This window comes from Polyodon spathula, chromosome 22, assembly GCF_017654505.1.
Source record: "Polyodon spathula isolate WHYD16114869_AA chromosome 22, ASM1765450v1, whole genome shotgun sequence".
In the NCBI taxonomy this organism is placed as follows: Eukaryota; Metazoa; Chordata; class Actinopteri; order Acipenseriformes; family Polyodontidae; genus Polyodon; species Polyodon spathula.
In genome coordinates this window covers 23,470,557-23,493,387 of record NC_054555.1, presented here as the reverse complement: position 1 = coordinate 23,493,387, position 22,831 = coordinate 23,470,557, and the positions used below count along the sequence as shown (strand labels likewise).

Genomic DNA, 22,831 nt, shown 5'->3' with positions numbered 1-22,831 from the left:
GCACTGAATCCCTGAATAAATACAACAACGCCACAGAACACCCAATAGCAACTACACTGCCCACCCAGCCATGTAAAGTACTCACTGGCACTGTGGAGAGAAGCTTCTGAAAGTCATCCTTGGTGACTGTTTGGCACTTGGTGATGAGGATACAGGATTCTCGAACCACGGTTTTCAGGATATAGTGAAGCAGCTCATCGTTCAGCCTGCGACAGAAATGTAAAACAGTTCAATAAGAAAACATTTAGAACTGATACTTAAGTGTATTTTATTTATATATATATATATATATATATATATATATATATATATATATATATATATATATATAATATCAAAACAGCCTTATTTTGTATAAATACCAACATATATTAGAAAGTCTATTTATTGCTTCACACTAAAGAATTTCTTATGCAGTGACATTTTAGGATAAGCCTTCATCAAGACAAGTGTGATTAATGTGGCTAGTTTTGTTTACCTATAGTGTTCATCTTCTTCACTTCCAAATCGGTTGTTCTGTAGCTGATTGGCGAGGTTAGTCAGGATAACATCTCGGAGCCGAGACAAACCAGTGTTTCTCTCTCCTACAAACGGCATTTTTTTAAAATTTGTATTTTCAAAGTCCTTAGCATTTCTCCAAAATGTTTGTTTGAACTTTTCTAGGTAGTTATGACTTTCACAATCCAAGTAATAAATTAAAGGAACTATAAAGCTCAAAGCTTTTCAAGGTCTGCAAAGGCAAAAACATGAACATACTTCATATAGTTTTTTTCTTCCATGATATTTGTACTGTCAGCCCAAAAAGCTGAAAGTGGCAGTTGTGATGAAGCGTAATACATTTTCTATAAACCTGATGTGTGTTTCGCTTACCAACACAAGATACTGCTATGGATAACTTCTACCACTCCCAACTCCACCCCCCCCCCCCCCCCCCCGAAAAAAACCTGCAGCCCGGTTTTATATTATTGATTTGTAGCTGTTTTTGAACGGCTACCTTCTGAAAAACAGTACAATATTTGTAGATTAATATCCCTCTAAAAATGGCTCCAAAATGTAGGGTGAACTTTCCAATTGCAATAAACTAACGTTTTGTTGCCATTCTTACCTTCCGTCAAGACCAATTTGAGCAAGTTGTTAAATTCTGCCTCCCCTGGGTACAATGTGTTTAATCCAGAGCTTCAAGAAAGAAGGAAAAACATATCTTGCAGTTGTAAAACTGAACCAGTCCAAAAGGGTTTGTATAGTTCTATATTAGGACATGCTCTGGTTCCCACAATAAGACCACAAGTGGGGTAAGCGACAAATACACTCAACATGGATGTTTACATCATGTGTAAGGTGTGAATCTGTCTGAAGTACCTGATTGCTAGGCAGACCTCCTTTTGGATTTCGGCGCCGATCTGGTCTATTGGTGCCATCAACAACTGCCAGAGTAGAAGACCCGAGCGGCGCACAGTCTCTCGATTCCGCTCCGTTTGAGGGTTGAAGAAAAATGTGAACACCACCTTGAAAGAGAATAAACCCCATAAAGGATGTAGCAGACAACAATGAGGCAATAAAAGGTCAGTCCTTTAAATCAATGACACCCTTAAGCTAGCTGAAGACATTTAAGTTGGGGAAATTTGTCGTTTAGAATGCGTGCAATAAAAATCATAACAGTAAGGTCTCTGAGGATTGCTTTACCTGCAAAGTTTGTTATTGTGGTCCAAGACATTTAGAATTCTCTTCTGTAACCCCTGTACTATTTCCAGTTTATCAAAGACAAAAAGGGGACTCTACCACAATAATAAATACAAGCATATTTAAGTGGTTACAATGCTGGTAATGCTCTTTAAGGAGACACTACATCTTTGACAGCCAAGTAGATTTATTCAGTAGATCATATTCACTTGAACGGTTAAGTGCTTTCCTTTTCCTTATTAACCTTCATAGATGGTCATAGAAGACTGTGATACAGTAGCTCAGTTTACACACCTTAATTTTAATGCCAGCGAGACCATCAGTGATGGAAAATGATGTCTCTACAGTGCATTTCAGAGAATCATGATATCATACAGTAATCACGAAAGCAATGCAAATGTCATCCAGGAAATCACCATCAATTATTTAATCATAAAACTTGCCTACAGGTTTGGGAAGCAGTTCAATTTACAAAAAAAACTATGAATACTTGAGTGCCTTAACATTAGCTACTGAACATTAAAAAAATGGCTATAGCCAAACACCCTGACGCAGAACACAGTATAAGGAAAAGTGCATCTTTGTGCTATAAAAGCAACTATTGCACATACCTGAAAGACTACAAGAATACAGCGGATGATGCATGTGTCCTTGTTGACCATGGCCTTCTCCATGATGTCACAGATGCTGCTGAAATGCTGTGCTTCTATTGGGTGCTGCTTTCCCATGAAGCTGCTGATTGGTACGTTTCTGCTGGCAGCCAGGATGTTTAGCTGGTGGATACACATGGCTCCCACGTGGTGCAGTAACTGGTTAATCACCTCAGTGGTGGCAACTGTCTCTACTGCAGGATTAAAAGGTACAAAGGTTAAGAAAAAGGGTTCTGTAAATACATTCTATAGAGTTTATGGCCTTGAGTAAAAGATTTGGCTGGCATAAGCCTTTCTACTGCATTATAAAATGACTGGGAGGAAAATAATTACTAAGCAATCCCTTCTAGGTCACCTTGCGGTTCTGTGATGATGTGGCTGACGCCCAGACGCTGGCAGACATGGTGGAAAGCCTGGTTTCCTGGGTTACACCATTGATCCATATAGTCATTCGAACACGTCCAGATCAGGTTATTCATGGAATCATAGCAGGCACCTGCAGCGTGGCAATATAGAAGCACAAATAAGAAAATGCTTTGTGTGTGTGTGCTGACCTTGATCAAAACCCATCATTGCTGTAGCTGCATCTACAGAAATTGCTTACGTAAAACAGTGTTTGAAAGCAGCACGCTGGTGCAACAAATTAGTCTGGCAAAAATGAATTTTTGTGCGGGGCTGGATTAATGTTCTGCCTAATGAAAAAGTCATATGTAGGAGAGGTGATTAGTTTTAAGGACATCTTCATCTGCACATTCCATGCCTTACCAAGTCCTGAAACCACAGCACCACGACCAAGAGAACTCCCAGTGGCATCTATGAGGTCAGCGCGGCTTGTGAACTGTCCGTCAGAAATGTTAAACACCAGGCTAGAGGCCAGGACTGAGGGTAGATAGGACAGCGTTAGAGCACTGTACAGCACTCATTTACATAGAACTAATTAATGCAGTGAGGGTCACCACATTCAGAATTTTTTCAAATGAATTTAATCTTGAACAGGAACAAAGAGTACAGCAATTACTTATAAACTTATTGATTTACTGCAATAGCTTTTATTTTCTATTGGTGATTCTAACAGTTGTGTGATAATTTTATATTTTTTAAATATTAAAACATAAAAATAAAGCTTAAACCCAATATGAAAAATGTACACAAACAAATGGATTTACCCTTCACACTACAGGACCTTATCTTACATACTTCTTACATCATTTTCTTGTTCATCATGCCACACCTCTTGATAAGCAGCAATCCATGTTTTGCCAATATTCCTCCATCTTCAAAAGCAGCACATGGCACAACACTTTTAAACATGAACCGCTTGTCAAATCACATCCATGTGTGCCCTTTACTTCCCTTTCCAGGTTCACTGATTTCCCCCCTAAATAGACTCACTAACTTTTCAGAGATGACAACCCACTGGCACCCCCAAACAGTGAGCGTGTGGCGGAGCTCCCCGATACCCCTGGAGGTGACACCAGCATGACCAGGTACGTTCCGCAGGTGTACATCGGGGTCCTGCGCAGAGTCTTCAGGGGTATTCCACAGCTTGTGTTGACCGCTGGAGAAATGAAATATTAAAATCAGGAGTCACTGAAATGCCTACTTTACAACAAAGGAGCAGCTAGAGCGCTAGCCAGACATTAATGTTTTAAAGAAATGATCTTTACTCATTTGATTACCTGGGCTCATCTGATTACCCATGGATGAGCTGGAGAGGATCGCCTTGCTCATACAATTATCTACAGTCTCAAATCACTGCATTTTAATAATTTACTTATTCAGAGTAAGGCCTTGCGGCAGGTTTATAGTACTACTTTATAGTAATACCCAGGTAGCAATGCAATCATTCAGATTATTAAAGATAAATGATAAGCGAAATGATTTAAACGCGGTACTTTTTGCGGACCCTGTGAGCGCAGCCAGTGTGGCGGAGTGGGAGGCTCTGAAACGGGACATGCGGCTCAGAAGCAGCTCGTTCAGACACTTGGACGACTCCCCCTCTTTTCTCATCAGAATGATGCGCTCATGGAGCGGGATTGCTGCACAGACACCATTCTGCGTCTACAGAAGAAAAGAGAATGAAAATAAAAATCAGAACTTTAATAGCCGTAAAAACCTCCCGTGTTGATGGTATGACAGTGGTTTACCTAAATTTGTAAACCACAGCCTAGTCACTTGCTTAATCCCAGGGTTATACAGGTGTCATACAAGTCAGGCAGTAATAATACACCCTACATTATTTGATTATCTTAATGGTGGCAATTCAGCAGAACGAGTGATTAACCTCAAACTAAAGTATATATGAGTCAATCTCAATATTACATATTGCGCGTACTGTTAGTTGAAAGACATCCATAAACACAGAGTGTCCTTTTGGTGTTTTTTCATTCAGGCTTGCCGGAGACCAGATCCAGTAGACGTAGGAGCCATCAGAGCAGAGATGGACAGTGGTCATGCTGCTGCCAACAGGAAAGTGGTTCACCGGCATAGGGACAATCTGGCACACCTGACAGAGACAGGATGAGATGAGCATGAATACAAATGAAATCTGAATGAGCCCTTGTACATTGTAAACTCTGCTATTCAATTTTTACCTACGGCAGGGGTTCTCAATCTTGGGGCTGGGGAGCTAATGCCCGCCTCCCCACCCTTTTGGCTCCCCATGATGGTTTCCATAGGGCATAGGCCAGGGTGCCTAATGTCATGGGGGGCAATGAGCCAAGAAAGTTTGAAACCCCTGACTTGCAGTATATTTAAGAGTGGGAGTACTACAGAAATCCGCTCAAATTTCTGTTTTAAATTTTAAAGCATTGAATCAGTCTGTTTAAATATGCTCATTTATTCAGCATAACAACAACAACATACTTTCCATTTCCAGTAAATGCTTCTGTGACCAACTACCGTCTTTGTGTAAACAAACTACTCTGAAATCCCTAAAGAAGTTCAATACTTATGCATGATGAAATTTAATGTGTGACGTCCCAAAAGAACCTTAAACTGATTTACTCTTTTTCTCATAACATTATTTTCAACAGACAAGTCCAAAATTTGATTACAGAAACTTTTTACACCACCCCAACATATCTCTGAGTATTCTTATCTCTGAGTTTATTTATTGACAGCACGCTCATTCCAGTCTGGATTTTGCTGCGTTAAAACAAGGTTTTCAAATCAATTACACTGGAGGTAGAATCTTCTATCATTTTATAACTGTAATCCAGAAAAGCCGTACAAAGCCACTAGAAGAATCAATAGAAAATCTAAGGAATGTGCAAAAGAACCGAGTACGAAGCATTTCTTTTTGTTTGAATTTCAGTGGTAGGAATTAGCCAGGCTGTTCAGTGAACCAATAGTTGAACTAGACTAGGTTATTTCAGATGTCTAGAGGGCAGTATAACGAAAGGTTTATGAAGCTGTGTTACAGTAGTTAAACAATGCTGTGCGCTCCCAATGCACTTACGATACAGATCGAGCTCTACAGTAAACAGCAAGACAAGTTGCCTGTAGCCATACAAACAGAGAGCTGACTTGTGCAAGCTTTTAACCGTTAATTATTCATATGCACTACTGATTCATAAGGCAATTAACGTATCTAATTGCTGAATGCAACGGATCCAACAATGACTTCATTTAATACTTGACTCTGTATATCCGTTACCTGGAGGGTGAACTGGTCGATGACCTGGAAAAGGTAATGAGGTTTGTTATCAAAGGAGACAGGCCTGTGAAGGAGTCTGCAGTTGCTAAAGGAAACCCAACCGGCTTCCAGCTCTTCATTGCGGCAGTACACAAAACCACTAAAGAAAAGACAAGACAATGCACAATTACTCAGATCAGCAAGGACTCCCAACACAGGCTAGCACCGAAAAACAGGAGTCTGTTACAGAGGGTCAAACTGAACACAAACTCAAGCAGGATAGAATAAATCCTTTTGCACCAAGGCCTGCAATATCTCCTACTAGGAACTTTCCACAACCGACTGATCAACCCACAGGTACAATTACCAACATTTCAACAAAGCATTCACAGGATAGGCAGTTTCTTGTAGACTTGTTGCTCTTATTCAACCGTTTAAATGATTAGAGGAATAACGCTAACTTTGAAAGGGTAAAGGACAACAATAATGCAAACAAATCAACACCTGGATGTTTTACAGAATAAATGAACTACCACAACTTTATTTATTTATTTAAGTGTGTCAAGTGCATAAAAATCGGTATTACCGTAAGGTCCCATGCAGTCCTGAGCCAAGCTTGCTGATTCCCTTTCCAAATGAGTTTGTGGTATAGAGATAACATCCATCTGTACCAAGAGAACGCCCTAAATCTGTGTCTGCAAAACAAAAGCACAACTGTGAATCCAACTTTATATAAATCGTCAACTTCAGTTTCATTTCTCCCTTAAATTTCATAGCTCAACTTCTACCAATTAGGCACCAATGCCCCTAAGCAGTGCTTAATTTGTGTCCCATTGCACTTACTGTACAGTCCAGCTCTTTGATCTAACCATATTCTTAATTATTACATTCCTCAGACAGTCAAATCTGCTATCTTGCCCATTGTGATGGTATTTTGAATTATGAAAATTGACATATATTCTTTAATACATGAAACACATGCATGAAGGACAGCAGATTAGCACTAATGCATGTACTACATGCATTTCAAATGCATTGTCTAAGCTCTGTATGCATTTTAAGTGTCTTACTCTTGTATTAGTACAGCTGACAGCTTCTAAAAATACCACAAACGCACACTGTGCAGTGATATATTGGAATGTGAGCAGTATATATTTCTATATTCTGTAATAGATCATTGTGTCTCAGCCCATAGAGAAATGTCATAATTAAGCAATGTTAGGTCAAAAAGTCACAATTAAGCATTGCGACATCATATCATCAAATTATGACTTTCCCAACTAATTTTCATGGAATTTTCTGTACCTCTTTTAGACTGCTGACTGCCGTTTTTACTTTAAAAATTCTAAGCAAAACGTGGGCCCATTTTGAAATTCTCACACTAGAAGGCCAGAGAATCATTTAAAATCGGAGACCAAGAATACAAAAACAAAACAAAAACAGCCTTCGAAATAAACCTGGAATCCAAATATTATATAAGCAATAAAGGAAGCTTAAACTGATTTATTTATTCATCTCCGCTGGCCTGCAGCAGGCAAGGAGGGGGCTCAGGGCTAGCTGCTGTCTCTCTAACCCCTGCCTTTCTACACTTTGTACAGCAGAAAAAGACTGTACACAAAACAATTGAAATTAAAAAGAAATGACCTGCTCATACACAACCCTACACCCTCTTGGCATTACGGCAATCTGTGTTTGCAAAAGCATTTCATAGCTTTGGGATGCCAACTCACAACTCTACTAGTGTAGAGGATAAACTCAAGTATTACAAATTGTTATTTCAACACCTATAACACTGGTCACTTTGAGCCAGTGCCATCCTGGCTGCCCATGGTGGCTATGCACCCTACTGACAGTACCTGCAGGCGTTTGTCATTATTGTCCAAACCTCATGCATGCAGATCATATTCTTTTACAGTATTTCTTTCCCTCTACTGCATGACACACTCTGATGCATTGCTTTAGAAATAATACTTGTTCTGATTTTTATTAAAATCAATGTCTCAGTTCTAGAAAAATTAGCGTCTCAGATATTCCTGCAATGAGATACCTGGGATTGTATAGCGGGAGACTTATCATTCTCTCTTGGGAGTTAATCGATTGGAGTGAGTAAGGCTTTAAAATGAATTACAGCTGCCTGCAGTCACACACACTTACACCGCAAACAAAACAAATATTAATCCTAATATAAATTTAACACAGATGTGGAGTGGCCCTGCTGCTTTAATCCAATGTTACAACGTGCACGTGACACCCACCTCCACACAGTAGCTGAGATTTGAACTCCAGACACCACAGATCTCTATACACGCACATTTTACAGTAGCTCTAATTGATTTGAAATTGGCTAGATCTGGTGAGCCAGGCTTTGAGAAGACCCAAACAGCCCAAATTGTTTACATTCCCCAAAGGTAGTTTGACAGACACAACTTTCTCTCCCACGATAATAATAATCCTTCCATTGATACAAAAAGGGAGTCGTTGTCTAGCTTATTTACTGTATTATTTATTTATTTATTTTTGTTGCTTGGGGGCAGGGTCAGAACAGCCTGAACAATTTCTTTGACGGCTTTCCAAAACTTCAATCCAAGCCCTGTCCCTTCTCTAGCACTGCAAACCAAAGGGTTATCGGTATGTGTGAAACTGCTATGCAAGAGGAGTCTTACTTCCATCCCTGATACAGAATATCACAATTACATTTGTTTTCAGTATATGGGAGTATATGAGAGTTAGTCAATAAATAACGTAACAGTAAATATATACAGGACAGCTAAACCTGTGACTCCCTCTCTAATCAAGAGGCAGAAGTTGATCTGGTTGAGCCATTCATTCATTTTTTAGAAGCATAATAGGGTTTATGTTATTTGTTTTACCAGTAATTGGAAACTTCCATACTGTCTTTACAGGAAATGTAATTGCACAGCAGTCTGACATCACTCGTCATCAAGGAAAAACAAACAATCTAAATAAAAAGAATCTATATACTGAAAACCTGCCAACACAAAGCGACAGCACTAATGGAAAACTCATAAGAGATCAATAATCAGTTCAGTGAATTATTCAATCGTGAAATAACACTGTATTCAAAATGCAAGAAAATGTATTTAACAGGTCTAACTGACAGCACTGTGGTTCATTTGTGAACTAGCTTATTACTGATTATTTAGCAGACTCATTATAATGAACTGTAATACTTTGTTTGTTGTGTCACAACTAAACACATCAATGAGGAGTTCACTTGATCCCAACAAATAAGGCTCCACAATCATTTCCCTCAAACAGCGTTATTGATTTGTGTGCTTAGTACGATTCCTATATAGTATATTTGGGCAGGATGTTTGGGATGCTTGGGCAGACATGCAGATATTGTGTTAGGCTGTCAAACATTTCAACAGTCATCTATGATGTGAAAGTAAACAGAAGACCAAGGAGCATGCATTGTACAATATGGGACTGACCCATGTAAACACTCTACCTTTGCTGTCACTGCCGGCGCCGCTGCTGTTGTCAGGTACCGGCAGCATGTCCTCAAAGCCCCAGGACACCATGTGTTTGCCCCCCAGCAAGCAGGACGGGGACCCGGGTCCACCTTCCAACACCAATAACCTGGGAGAGCAAGGGGAAAAAAACAAATCACACACTGTCAGAAACATACCCCATACATGTTACATTAAATACTAGATTTAGAAATACTAAAACAAAAGTAATAACTTCATTTTATTATGCTTCTTTCAGTGTTTGTAAGTTCGGCACATAGTGCCTATAATAAGTACTCACCCCACCTTGGATGTTTTCACAGTTTGTTGTATTACAACCTGAAATCTTGATGCATTTAAATGGATTTTTTTCCCTTTGATTTACACAATCTACTAAACACTTTGAATTTTTATTGTGAAACAACAGTTAATAAAAAATAAAAAAATTGAAATATGTCTTGATTAGATAAGTATTAACCTCCCTGAGTCAATACTTTGCAGAACCACCTTTGGCAGCAATTACAGCTGTGAGTCTTTTGTGAGTCTACCAAGTTTGCACATCTGGATTGTGCAATACTTGCCCATTCTTCTTGGCAAAACTGTTCAAGCCCTGTCGAGTTGGATGGGGATGGTTGATGGACAGCAATCTTCAAGTCTTGCCACAGATTTTCAATCCGATTCAAGTCCGGGCTTTGTGTCGCTTTGGCTGTGTGCTTAGGGTAATTGTCCTGCTGAAAGGTGAATCTCCATCCCAGTCTTAGGTCTTTTGCAGACTGAAGCAGGATTTCAAAGATTTGCCTGTATTTTGCCTGTATTCTATTCATTTTGCCCTCTACCCTGACAAGCTTCCCAGTCCCTGCCGCTGAAAAGCATCTCCATAGCACGATGCTGCCACCACCAAGCTTTACAGTAGGTATGGTTTTATCTGGGTGATGTGCTGTGTTGGGTTTGTGCCAGACATAACGCTTTGCATTTAGGCCAAATAGTTCAATTTTTGTTTCATCACAACAAAATCTATTGCCACATCTTTTCAGAGTCTCCCGCATGTCTTTTTGAAAATTCCAAGTGGGATTTTACATGGGCTTTTTTCAGAAATGGCTTCCTTCTTGCCACTCTTCCATACAGGCCAGATTTGTGGAGTACCTCAGCTATTGTTGACACATGGACAGTTTCTCCCATCTCAGCCATGGAACGCTGTAGGTCTTTCAGAGTGTCATTAGCCTCTTGGTGGCTTCTCTGACCAATGCCCTTCTTACCTGGCTGCTCAGTTTGGGAGGACGGCCTGCTCTAAGGAGATTCTGGGTGGTGCCGTATACCTTCCACTTCTTAACGATCGACTTGACTGTGCTCCAAGGGATATTCAATGACTTTGAAATCTTTTTACAACCCCTCCCCTAATCTGTGCCTTTCCACATCTTTATCCCGGAGTTGTCTTGAAAGCTCTGGTCTTCATGTTGGTATCTTTGCTTTGACTGCACTATCCAACTGTGGGACCTTACAAAGACAGGTGTAGTTAATCTGAAATCATCGGTGAACTTGTCATGTGACTTATCCCTATGCACAGTGATTCTTCAGATCACTAGAAAGGTGGTCTGTCTGACTGATTCTGTGTTATTTATTTCAAAAGAACGTTACGCAATGCAGCTAGGTGAATATGAATGTTGGTTGTCCAATTTGGATCAAAAGAACCGCCCAGGTTTTAAAACCCAAAGGATCTAGATGACCAAGTATTTGAAGCTGTGAATAGCTTTCCCCATCCTATTAATTTACTGATTGGTCGATCCTTTTATCCACTTAGTCAGTAAGTCACCATTATAGACTCATTTTGTACTACAGTATAAGCTAAATCAGTCACAGCTGAGATTAACAAGACCAACCATAGAATTCACAACAAAATCAGGCATATTTGAAACAAGCTCATGGTGTGTTGAAACCTGGAGTGCCTCACAGTACTGTGCAACTAATTACTTACCTATAGAGTACATCTGCAACAGGCAAATACCCCAAATCAGTCTGTTTCTGAAGCAGGTGTACCGTGTGAATTAGGGTTTTTAACGACCCCCTGAAACACAAAAATACAAGCAGTGTTAACTACATTTAAACATGTTCAGCCATTTCCTGCACTCTTTCCACAGCAGAATGGGTTTCAAAAATTATATTGGCCGCAAAAAAATTACTGCCCTCCCTCTCGTTAAATAAATGCTGCCACTCTGATTTTAAGTGCCTTGCCAATTACATTATACAGACAGTAATGGACGATTTAAGACCAGCAGCTGCCACTTACTCTACAACAGTTGTTTTTGCCTGGTAGGCTTTTGACAACCTGGATTCCTATCACACAAATAAAACGGATTAGGAGGGTAGGATTTCCTTGGCTGAAGATAATGCTTGAAAACAGTGCTTTAGATACACTTAGAAGCGTGTTCTGAATACTCCACTGAGGTCACACACAGCATCAAACCCACTGACTCCTCTTAAGTGTTACTTTGCTAATTCTGCCATGCTATTTGAAAAGGTTTAACAAGAGGTGTGACTCCAGGCAGAATGGCTGTGCAACAGCCTGTATGTGTAGTGACTACATCCTTTAGACAGTAAAGCGATCAATTTCCTTCAGGAATGTATAGCCACAAAAATAGCGTTAAGCTTGTTTCTTCATCGTCAGATAATATAATGAAACAGTCATGGTTTAACATTGCTAATTATAGCTGTATTAAATGCAGGTAGAGTGGAAAGAAATACACTAAACAATTAACACACAATTAATTCAGCTTACTTTCTTTCTTACTTCAGGGAAAGCCCTACCTTGAGCGCAGTACCTCAGGTCTACATTTTTCAGCACAGAAGAATGCACTGCTTTACCATTTTCTGTTGCCGCTTTTTTGCTTTCTTGTGCTTTACGTGTTTACGACTGGCAATGTGATCTTTAATGGTATTGACTTGTAACCGATCAATCGAATGATAGTATCCCACCAGTCTCATTTAGATAATGAGAAAATGTTTCACCTCTTTTACTAAAAACATTGTTTTTTTTTTTCTTTGTTGATGCAGTCGCATGTTGTGTTTCTGCAGAGATACACACGAGTGAAGTCACATGATGAATTAACTCAATTTGGCTGGGTGTAGTCCAAAACAAAAGTTCAGAGGAGAAAAGTACAACACTGCAAAATTCCATTCCCAAAATGCACAATTCTGCAAGATCAGTAGCCCTACATTTCCACCATAAACCAGACTGTCAATTTACACAACTTAGAGCAGAGAAGTCTCCACCCAAAAACTCTAGAGAAATGAACACCCACATTAAATCCCAATTACACATTGTGTAAACACACACTAACAGTGCATTTCAGTATAACCAAGAATGCCACTTCAATATAAAATATTTTGATCTGTGGTGCAACAGTGGGCAAAAAAAAAAAAAAATGTAACAAGCAGCAGTCTACAATCAAAGATGGATTTATTAAAAAACAAACAAAAAAAAACCCACATGCACACACACACATTCTAAATGTCTTTAAAGAGTTAGGAGAACAGCGGGATTGCTGATGTGTCACAGTTTGCCACATTTTATTCTGAGTGATCACATTTACAGTAGGACCATTATTTAGTGACGGCACTTCCCAGATACACCAGAAGGTGTCCAGCAACTCAACGGATCTGGACAGAACAGGTTCACTGTAAAAGGCCAACTTTTCCAAAACAATATGCATTCGTCCCCCAAAGCCGGCAGCGACGATGCAATTGTTAGCATCATCAAAACGGGCAGAGTGGCTTGAAAATAAGTCTAAAATAATTTTAAAGAGACCCTTTTTATTTTTTATTGTGACCAATACCTTGTGTAAAACCCATGAGCCAGCCATGGGTTTGTAGCACGTTTAAAGCACATTTCTGGTAGGGCACTCAGGGGCTAGAACACACACACACACACACTATAGTTTATGTAACAGGTCATTAAAATATCTTGCTTTTTGAAAGCTGATTTTAGCTCAGCTCACGCTGAACCCCATTAGTAACCCTGGTTCAGTTGCCACTGGTCTTCTTTTTCCATGACTATACAAATTAAAATGCAATTTCACAGTCTATCAAAGACTGGCTGATTGAACCAAGCTCATTTACTATTAGATCCTTCATTTAGATGCCATTAGCAAGCCTTTGCAGTTTCAAACAGGATTACATAGAAAAAATATGTCGTTCTACTTTTACCGTAAGCAGGAGATTCACAGTCCAAATTCACAGGCAAAGTTTTTACAGTGAAATGCACTGTTTTTAGCAAAACATATCAAATAGTTTACAAAAATAAGCCCAGACACTTTTCTCCTTTTTAAAAAATGTGTGTTTATAAACTTTGTCAGTAACTGCTGTGTTTTTTTTTTCTTAAAGCAAAACTTTTAGCCCTAAGTTACCCAAAAGCTACACATATAAAATCCTCATTTTGTGGATTCAATACTGTAAATTAAAATGAACTATAAAAAACTGTAAAATTATATATATATATATATATATATATATATATATATATATATATATATTCAATCATTCATTCAAGAGTATCATAATCAGAAAACTACAAAGATTTGTTGTCAAATTTTGTCTAAGATTTTACATTTTAATAGTTTCTTTTAATACCAATTAAGAGGCAATGGCAAAGCTGTAATCAAATCAAAAACTGATAATCATCTTTAAAAAATTTAATAAAATTGCAAAATCAGCCAACAAACACCCTTTACATCCATTTTGGTGGCCAATTAATCACCAAGTCCCAGCTAATTGTTAAAGCTGCAACCAAGACAAACAGACCAAAGGCTTCAGACTAGGAAACAAAGCCAGGCTGGACTGCAATTGAAACCCTTTAGTTTCAAAAGCGGAAAGAGAAGAAGAATAAGACCACTAGCACAGCTCCTTTGCTTGGCACCGCTCTGCCTAAATGGAAAAATCACAGGGCAAAACAATCATGAGAAAAATTCTAGAGGGGAATTTTTTTTTCCTTGTTCTTGCATGAATGGTGTCTCCAAGTGGATCTTAGTTTTGCACTTCCAAGTAGTTTTTTTTAACTGCCTGCGCACAGTTCAGGTCCCATGAACCTGCCAAAAACCAAAAAGGATTATTCCTGTAAACAGACAGTTTCACTTTAAAGCTCATGAAAGCGGTGGGGCTGCAACCAAATTTTGGGATTCAATAAATAAATAAACAAATAAAGAAAAAAAAGATAAGCCACAGCTGTTGTGATCCAGTGGCTTTAATGCAGACAACCTTTTTTTTCCCCCTCCACACTGTCAAAAAACACAAAGCTTCAATTGTTCAACTATAGTGACACATTGTTGTCTCTGTCTAGTTAGAAGACAACTAAATTAAAAGAGATATATTATTTATCCACTTTTCTGCCTTCAAAAGGTTCTTGCAGACAAGGGACCACTAAAGAGCCAGTGACTGCGATAGGGAACATCTGCCTCTGTCATGCCTCCCAGTAACCTACCAGTCACACACAAAACGAATGGCCTGTGCATACGCGAAAGTGCTCATTAGACCTCAGGCCAGAGCAAGATAAAAATAACTAGACACTGGTGTTTATGTGAACAGAAACAAAGCGCTCTCCTTGGCACACAGAGACTGTAGAGCACCCCTATTAGAATGATCTGCACGGTGTTGAAATAAATAAGAAAATGTAAAAAGACCATGAGGAATGTCACATGATATCATAGATACAGTACAGCCAGTGGTTATTTTATTATTGTACAATACCCATAAACCAAACATGACATAGAAAACCACAGAATACAAGAGCAAAGCCAGCACTGTATCTCAGCATTTGGTTTTCATCATCTGAAACCCAACGCGATCATAATGTGGCAGCCAGTGGTGTAGTGCTATATTTAGAAGTGAGGGGTTGCTATTTTCTACCTCCCACGCTCTGTCAACACTACCACGGCACCCGCAGTCCCCGTTTCCCCATGCACGTGGACACGTGAAGTACGGAAGCAATGCCCTCCCTACCCAAGAGAAGTGGGGGAGCTACACCCCTGAGGGGCAAAGTAAAGGCTGCTGTTACATTTGCCAGAAGTTTCTAGAACACTGAAAATAAGGAACCTGTACCTCAAACGGTTTCTGAGATACAAGCTACAGTACGAGGGTGCTAAATTAAAGGTCCTTTTATAGTCGTAACAAAGCCCTCTGCTATAGTATTAAGTGAAATAACTAGAATAATATTACAGGTGCCAATACCATGGGAAGCTACAGGTCACCATGTCCTACAATGAGAGAACCTACTGCAAATTTAGTTTTACTGTAGTAGTCACTTATTCAGAGCATACTGCTTCTAAAAAAAAATACAAAAGTGGAATTTCCGTTTTTGACAACTTGACAGCCATGCAGCTGGCCTAAGCATTCGGAGCACCATATGCCTCTACTTGATGTGTTGTTTCCATGCAGTCTCTTTAAAGAAACAGCAGTGCAATTCCCCGCCCTTTGTCCCTGGGTATCCCCGGAGAGGGGGCTGGCGATCAGGGAGGTGGGACTACAACATTTTGTAAATTAAATTACGCCTGGAAGACAATCCCATTTTAACTTCACTATCAGGTCTCCAAAAGTTGGAGGTGGATGGCAGCACTGCACTGTGGTCTGAATAATTACCAAAGATGATCTAATGCCTCCGAGCCTTCCAGTGCTATTTTATACGCATTGGAAAGCAGTGCAGATTTAAAAAACACATTTTAGGCACTGCTTGAAATCAAAACCTGGAATGTTACTATGGTCTGATTTTCATTACTTTACTAAATGGATCAAGTGGCATGAGTTTTAAAACATAATAATAATAATAATAATAATAATAATAATAGACTTGAGGAGACTTATTACTGGTTGGATAATAAGACTGAGTTATGAGTACATTTACTGTAGAAGGATACCTCACATTTCTAGCATAATCTTCAAGTCTAGTCACTGCCTTCCCTGCCAAAAAAAAGACGACATCTAATCCAAGCTGAGCAGTTATGTGGATGGCTTCCTCTGAACAGAATAAACCATAGCACGCACACCCACCAAGGCAATTGCAATAGCTGGAGTGTTCTATAGATAGCGCAGATTCTCAAGAATCCCTTCTTGAGGAAAATGACATTCCATCCCTGTTTGATCCTTGTGTGTATCAAGCACAAGTCATGTTCAAAGTTAGAACAAATAATAAATAATTCAGACAAACTATTTGGATAAGTCTCTACCAGCTTTGCACATCTGGACACCGCAATTTTTGCCCATTCTTCTTTGCAAAATTGTTCAAGCTTCGTCAAGTTGGATAGGGACCTTTGGTGAACAGCAATTTTCAACTCTTTCCACATATTCTCAATTGGATTGAGGTCCGGGCTTTGACTGGGCCACTCCAGGACATTGACCTTTTATTTTTAACCCACACCAGTATGGCTTTGGATGTATGACTGGGGTCATTGTCCTGCTGGAAGATAAATCTTCTCCCAAGTCCCAGGTCTCTTGCAGACTTCAGCAGGTATTCCTCCAGGATTTCTCTATACTTTTCTGCATCCATTTTGCCCTCTACCTTCACGAGCTTTCCAGGCCTTCTAGCACATGCCTTCTAGCAAACTCTAGTCGAGATTTGATGCAAGTTTTTTTCAACAATGGCTTTCTTTTTACCACTCTCCCATAAAGGTCAGTTTTGTGACACACCCGGGCTATTGTTGCTGTATTCACAGTGTCTCCCAGCTCAGTCGTGGAAGATTGTAACTCCTTTAGAGTTGCCATAGACCGCTTGGTGGCCTCCCTGACTAGTGCCCTTCTCGCCCGGATACTCAGTTTTTGAGGACGGCCTGTTCTAGACAGATTCACAGTTGTGCCACATTCTCTCTATTTCTTAATAATGGACTTTACTGTGCTCCGGGGGATATTCTATGCCTTGGAAATGTTCTTATATCCTACCCCTCATTGGTGCTTTTGAAGAACCTTATTCTGGATTTGCTTTGAATGTTCCTTTGTCTTCATGATGTAGTTTTTGTTAGGAAATGTACTAACCAACACTGGGACTTCCCAGAGACAGGTGTATTTAACCTGAAATCATGTGAAACACCTTAATTGCACACAGGTGGACTCCATTCAACTAATGATGCGACTTCTAAAGACAACTGGTTGCACCAGAGCTTATTAAAGTGTGTCATAGCAAAGGGGGTGAATACTTATGCAATCAATTATTTTCTGTTTTATATTTGTAATTAATTTAGAACAATTTGTAGATTTTATTTTTCACTGACATAATGGACTTTTTTTTGTGTTGATCAGTGGCAAAAACTCCTAATTAAATCCATTTTGGGATTCCATGTTGTAACACAATAAAATGTGGAAAAGTCCAAGGGTGGTGAATACTTTTGAGAGCCACTGTAGCTACTAGATGACTTAAAAAAGGTCACAGCCTGTTACAAATGATAAGTTGGTTTAATAAAGTAGACCACGACTGTAGATAATTTTTATAATCAAATACAGAGGCTGGGAGGAGGAACATCCATTTGCTACTGATTCTGGCACTGTAAAGCACTGTGTCCCTCCAAACAGCAGGTCATTTACTCAATACCTCCTTTCATTACTTTGCATCACCCAAGAGGACATAAAACAAAACAAAAAACCTATTTCAAGAAGATTGATTTTCTGGTCAGTACGCCAACTCTGTAGTCTCAAAAAGGGCACATTACCTTGGGGAAAAACAAAACAAAACAAAAAAAAAAACACACACACAGCACACACTCAGAACACTGCTTCATCTCACTGAAGCCACAAACACATTAAGAAAGGCAGCATTCAATTTTGAACCAATTTACTGTTAATCCAGCCAGTAATGGCTGCCATGACTGAGCAAGGGTGCTCATGCAGGGAGGTGAGGGAGTGGTGGAGCTGCTGCAAACTGTCACAGGGAAACAATGTTCTAATTTGTGTTAATATCCCTAAACTAGGCGCAGCTAATGAAAGAGGCAGAATATGTGCCCAGGCAATTTAGCTACAACTGGTTTTGAAATGGAATCTAGGGAGAACGCTGTGACACAAACTGGGTCTGCTCAAACTGTTCTACTGGTACCAGGACTAGTCTGTCACAAGATGGGCTATCTATCACTTATTTATCAGTTAACTATAAGTTTACCACTGTTGTGTGAAGAGCAGAGATCGACAGAACAGTACTGCTTTATCCCTAGCCTGCTGTTGCACCATGAAATTGAAAGTCGCTGGAATGCATGCTTCGGTACTAAGGGGTGGCAGAATGCAGCGCTTCCACATAACACCAAACACCTGTTAAAGAATGGCGTCCATCAATTTGACAGTAAAAGTTTTTTTCCACCTTGCAGCTGCAGATCTAGAAACTTATATTTGTCTATGCCAGCTGGGACACTATCGTTACAAATGGTATCCATTTTTAACATTTAATGTAGGATCACTGCATGTGTGCCGACAAAGCAAATGCAACTTAATTTCCACACTACTGAACACGCTGTGTTTAAACACAGTAGTCCCTCAGCAGAAACCCACATCCATATCTCATTAACTCAAAAAGGTCAACACAATGTATGCAAAGGCTGCACCTTCCATATACATCGTGGGAGGATGATTTGCATGTGATCCATTTACTAATATAAAGCAAGAAAGGAAGTTCAGTGTACTGTCAACCTGTAAGTACCAGACAAGAAGACCATCAAAAAATAAAAAAACAAAATCAATACTCTCAACAATACAAGCTTATTCTAAACCCCTTACCACTACTGTCGCTGATCCGAGAGTCTGATCAACCTTACTATTCTTAAATCTTGCACTTTGAATAAAACTCAAATCAAAACAAATTGTATTTCTACAATAGCAGTTTTATGGTCTCACTAATAGGCCACATATTCAGCCAACATACTCTCATTGAACATCCTCACCTTGCGCAGGCCAGAGCGACGAGCGCTGCTGCTGCATTCTCTTTTTGCTTCTGCAGGATGTGCTCCCCGGAGCTGGTGTGGTCTTCCAGCCAGGAGCAGAGCAGGGACTCCAGGCCATTGAGGCAGTCCGCAGGCTCTTTGGTGAGGCTCAGGGGCTGGCAGTCACGGAGGCAGGCAAGCAGCACCTCGGCAGTGATGTTGCAGAGGGCTGGGTCGGTGCGCGACTGGGACTGGATGAGTGGGAAGACGAGCAGCAGCCCCATGCGGGAGGTGAAGGGGGCCTGCTCGGGCTGCTGCAGGAGGCCCTGCCGTTTGAGCAAGGCCACCGTCTCCTCGTCCCCCGAGCTCTCCCGCTCCTGCTGCTCCTCCAGGGCCAGCTGTCTCTGTGCATTCCACAGCCCGCGCAGCGCATTGAGGCGGTACTCCAGCAGCCGCGCGTAGGCGTTGCTCTGGTTACCACACACCGTGCGCAGCCGCTCAGCGAGTTCCGTGGGGTTCTTGGTCTCGAACGTCAAGATCTGAAAGGGAAGTTTGAATTATTATTGTTGCTATCATGCATGCAAGACATCTAACATACAAAATGACCATAATGTACTAACTACATTAATACATACCATGGGCAAATAATCAATAATCAAGATTACTGTGGGTAATAATCATTGGCCTGTATTGTCTACTGTGGGCCACTGTCCCACTTCACTTCACTTCAAGTTGTCCACAGTGGAAAATAAAGGCCAGTGTCCCATGCTGTCATGACATCAAATTAGCAGGTGCTTTTAAATGTATTTTCTTTTTTGGTTGTCCATGATATTAATGCAGCGTGATGTCTGTCTCTCCTTCCAGTCTCCAATATAATCTTAAAGCAGATCTGCCCAGACACCAAATGCAACATGAACCAGTCTCACTGTTTTATCACTATTTATAAAAACAGAATATTACGGTACCCGGACGATAAACAATGCATTTTAGGGGCTATGCAGTGCAGTGCTTGTAAACAATCTCTGACATAGATCATAATTAACCAAATAAATGTTACACAACATCAACACCTGCACTTAACTGACGTCTACAGTTATTGATTCTTCTGTGCCCAAGGCTTGTTGGGCTTTTAAAACACCCATTAGGCAATTCAGCACATCTGTTTTCATTGGCTTTCATTTGAGTTCCATGCCAATATCTTTTATCAGAGCTGTAACAATCTTTACATTTTCTGATGGAAACAATGCTTTCAAGAAAGATTTTGATTTACAAATGTACTGCAGGGGGTCATACAAGATGCTACATTAACAAATCCCTACTTTAAGATCTAATAGCACTGGAACAGTTGGAAAATCCATCTTGGTTTTGTAGTAAGCATTCTTCAAAGCCAAGTTCAATGAAATATACCCGACTTATATTTACTTGATTGGATTTCTGGTGAGAATTTCCAATTACTGCTAAATTATTAATTAACCTGTTCTTGCTCTCTCTCTCTACACTCTGTGTGTGTGTGTGTCTATATATATATGTTAATAAACTATGCTGCTCAGAAATGGCTAGCAGTATCAGTGATACAAAAAGGACTTGGATAAAATGCACTGCCCATAACACAGTTAATACAGGTGCAGGCCCTTCATGAGCTGCCAGGAAGGCACTCATTTAAATATGGCAAGACTACATTTTTTCTGGAAAGATATGTTACTATTCCTAAACGATCAGTGTCTAACTCCTACAGGAAAGATGGGTCAAGTAACCTGTACAGAGGTCTGATCACGACTCGATACTGTTTATAATTAAGCCGAACTCCACACTGTAGGGGAGGGGCAACTAGTCCTGACTAAGCAGATGGAAGGCTGTGGAAGAAAAAACATCATTGCTCAGACCGATGTTAAGAGCCCTTACCCCAAGGGACTGACCACCAGACAAGCTGCTGCTTCCTTCAGTTATTGCAAAGCAAGCAGTGTATGTAGGCAAAAAGACGGCAACAAGACTGTATAGTGTAGTGTACTAATGTACTGAATTAAGATCACAGTGTCATACTGTTTTTCTATCATCAGTTGCATTGTCTTCCTGTACACCACAACAGAAACATAGGCTACGTCACTATCTCAAGAATGCTTCATCGATTCAGTTGTGATGATGCATTTCACTTTCCTCAAGGAATAACAAGGGAGAAGTAATGTTATACTGTATAATAAATTAATGAAAGCCATGCCATTTACAGTAAAAAAAACAAAAAAAACAAATGTGCCAATGAAAAATCCCTTCCTTAAAGCAGAACCTAGCTAACGAATTTGCCACACTGCCAGTCAGCAGCTAGTGCAGCGCTATCTGTATCCCTGTAACAAGAGAATGTGAATCATTATATCAATGACCTTCCCAAATGCTAGTCTAATGTAATATCCCAATCAAATTGCTTCTATTCTGACTCCAGCAATGCACTATATTTTTGGGTTGTTTCCAGGATGCGTCTCTCAAGCTTTTTTCCACTGGTCTATAACCCTATATCCAGCTCTTAAACACCTCTTGTGCTTATTGGGTTGTGAACAGTAAAGGTGTGAGAGTAAAGCAATGCCCACCCAATTGAAACCAAATGGTAAATAAAAAAAAAGCCTCAACATAGTTTTAAGCATCAAATACCACCCTAGTGCAAAGTCATATTGTTCACCCACAATCTGTGCACCTTTTTTTTTCCTTTTAAACATTTACCAGCTCTACCCAATGGTAAACAGTAGTGCTGCATGAACAAGTTATTCAGATCAAGCTCTCCACAGGTGAGGTTCATAGGTGTTGATCGGGGTCTTTTGCAACTCCAAGTGAAACAAGTGAACAAACAGTTGCTTGAATTTGTGTGGACTGCTGTTCTCTACAGAGTCTGCACTTGGAATGGTAAATTATCCCAATCAACACCAATGACCCTCACTTGATTGTCAGGCTTGGATTTCTGTAGAAAGCTCAATCAGAATACATCGGTTTAATCTAATACATCAGTTGTGCAGCATGAGTCAACAGTTCATGTTCTGCAGCTGAAACATGCCAGATTAAAATTTACTTGGCAGCTCTACTGGAGACAGTCAACTTCCAAAAATACTAAAATTTTCAGGCAACTGCTATAGAGTAGGCTTGCTTAAGAAATTGCCCAGCACCATTTGCATAGATCCGTCCTTTCTTTGCAACTTCCCTACCTCAGAGCTGTCCAAGGTTTTGGACTGAAAGGGCCATACACATGACCAGGGAGTTGTTAAGAGCCACCAAAAACAATAAAAAAAAAAGAAAAAGGTTTCATAAAAACTGCACACTATCCAGCCTTCATCAAAAGACTGTGAAGCTCGTGAAGTGGCACGTCCAGTAAAGGCGCTCTGCGTGAGTGCAGGATGCGCCCTATGGGCTGGACGTTGCCGGTTCGAGTCTGGGCTATTCCACAGCCGACCGTGGATGGGAGTTCCCAGGAGGCGGCGCTCAATTGGCTGAGCATCGCCGGGAGGGGGAGGGTTTAGGTCGTCCAGGGTGTCCTCG

At 40.1% G+C, this 22,831-nt stretch overlaps 1 protein-coding gene across 1 annotated transcript in view; it reads right to left on the bottom strand.

Annotated features, from left to right (window-relative positions):
* LOC121297036 overlaps positions 1 to 22,831 on the bottom strand; it is a 45,395-nt gene that overhangs the window by 14,192 nt on the left and 8,372 nt on the right. The window contains exons 2-16 of the mRNA XM_041223047.1: positions 19,337 to 19,854; positions 11,413 to 11,502; positions 9,440 to 9,570; positions 6,554 to 6,662; positions 5,989 to 6,127; positions 4,666 to 4,836; positions 4,226 to 4,391; positions 3,727 to 3,888; positions 3,096 to 3,209; positions 2,686 to 2,826; positions 2,292 to 2,524; positions 1,360 to 1,505; positions 1,106 to 1,176; positions 479 to 584; positions 86 to 206 (exon numbers count right to left, since the gene is read on the bottom strand). Of these exons, the coding sequence (XP_041078981.1) occupies positions 86 to 206; positions 479 to 584; positions 1,106 to 1,176; positions 1,360 to 1,505; positions 2,292 to 2,524; positions 2,686 to 2,826; positions 3,096 to 3,209; positions 3,727 to 3,888; positions 4,226 to 4,391; positions 4,666 to 4,836; positions 5,989 to 6,127; positions 6,554 to 6,662; positions 9,440 to 9,570; positions 11,413 to 11,502; positions 19,337 to 19,854 (2,418 nt within the window). The remainder of the gene's footprint in view (positions 1 to 85; positions 207 to 478; positions 585 to 1,105; positions 1,177 to 1,359; positions 1,506 to 2,291; positions 2,525 to 2,685; positions 2,827 to 3,095; positions 3,210 to 3,726; positions 3,889 to 4,225; positions 4,392 to 4,665; positions 4,837 to 5,988; positions 6,128 to 6,553; positions 6,663 to 9,439; positions 9,571 to 11,412; positions 11,503 to 19,336; positions 19,855 to 22,831) is intronic.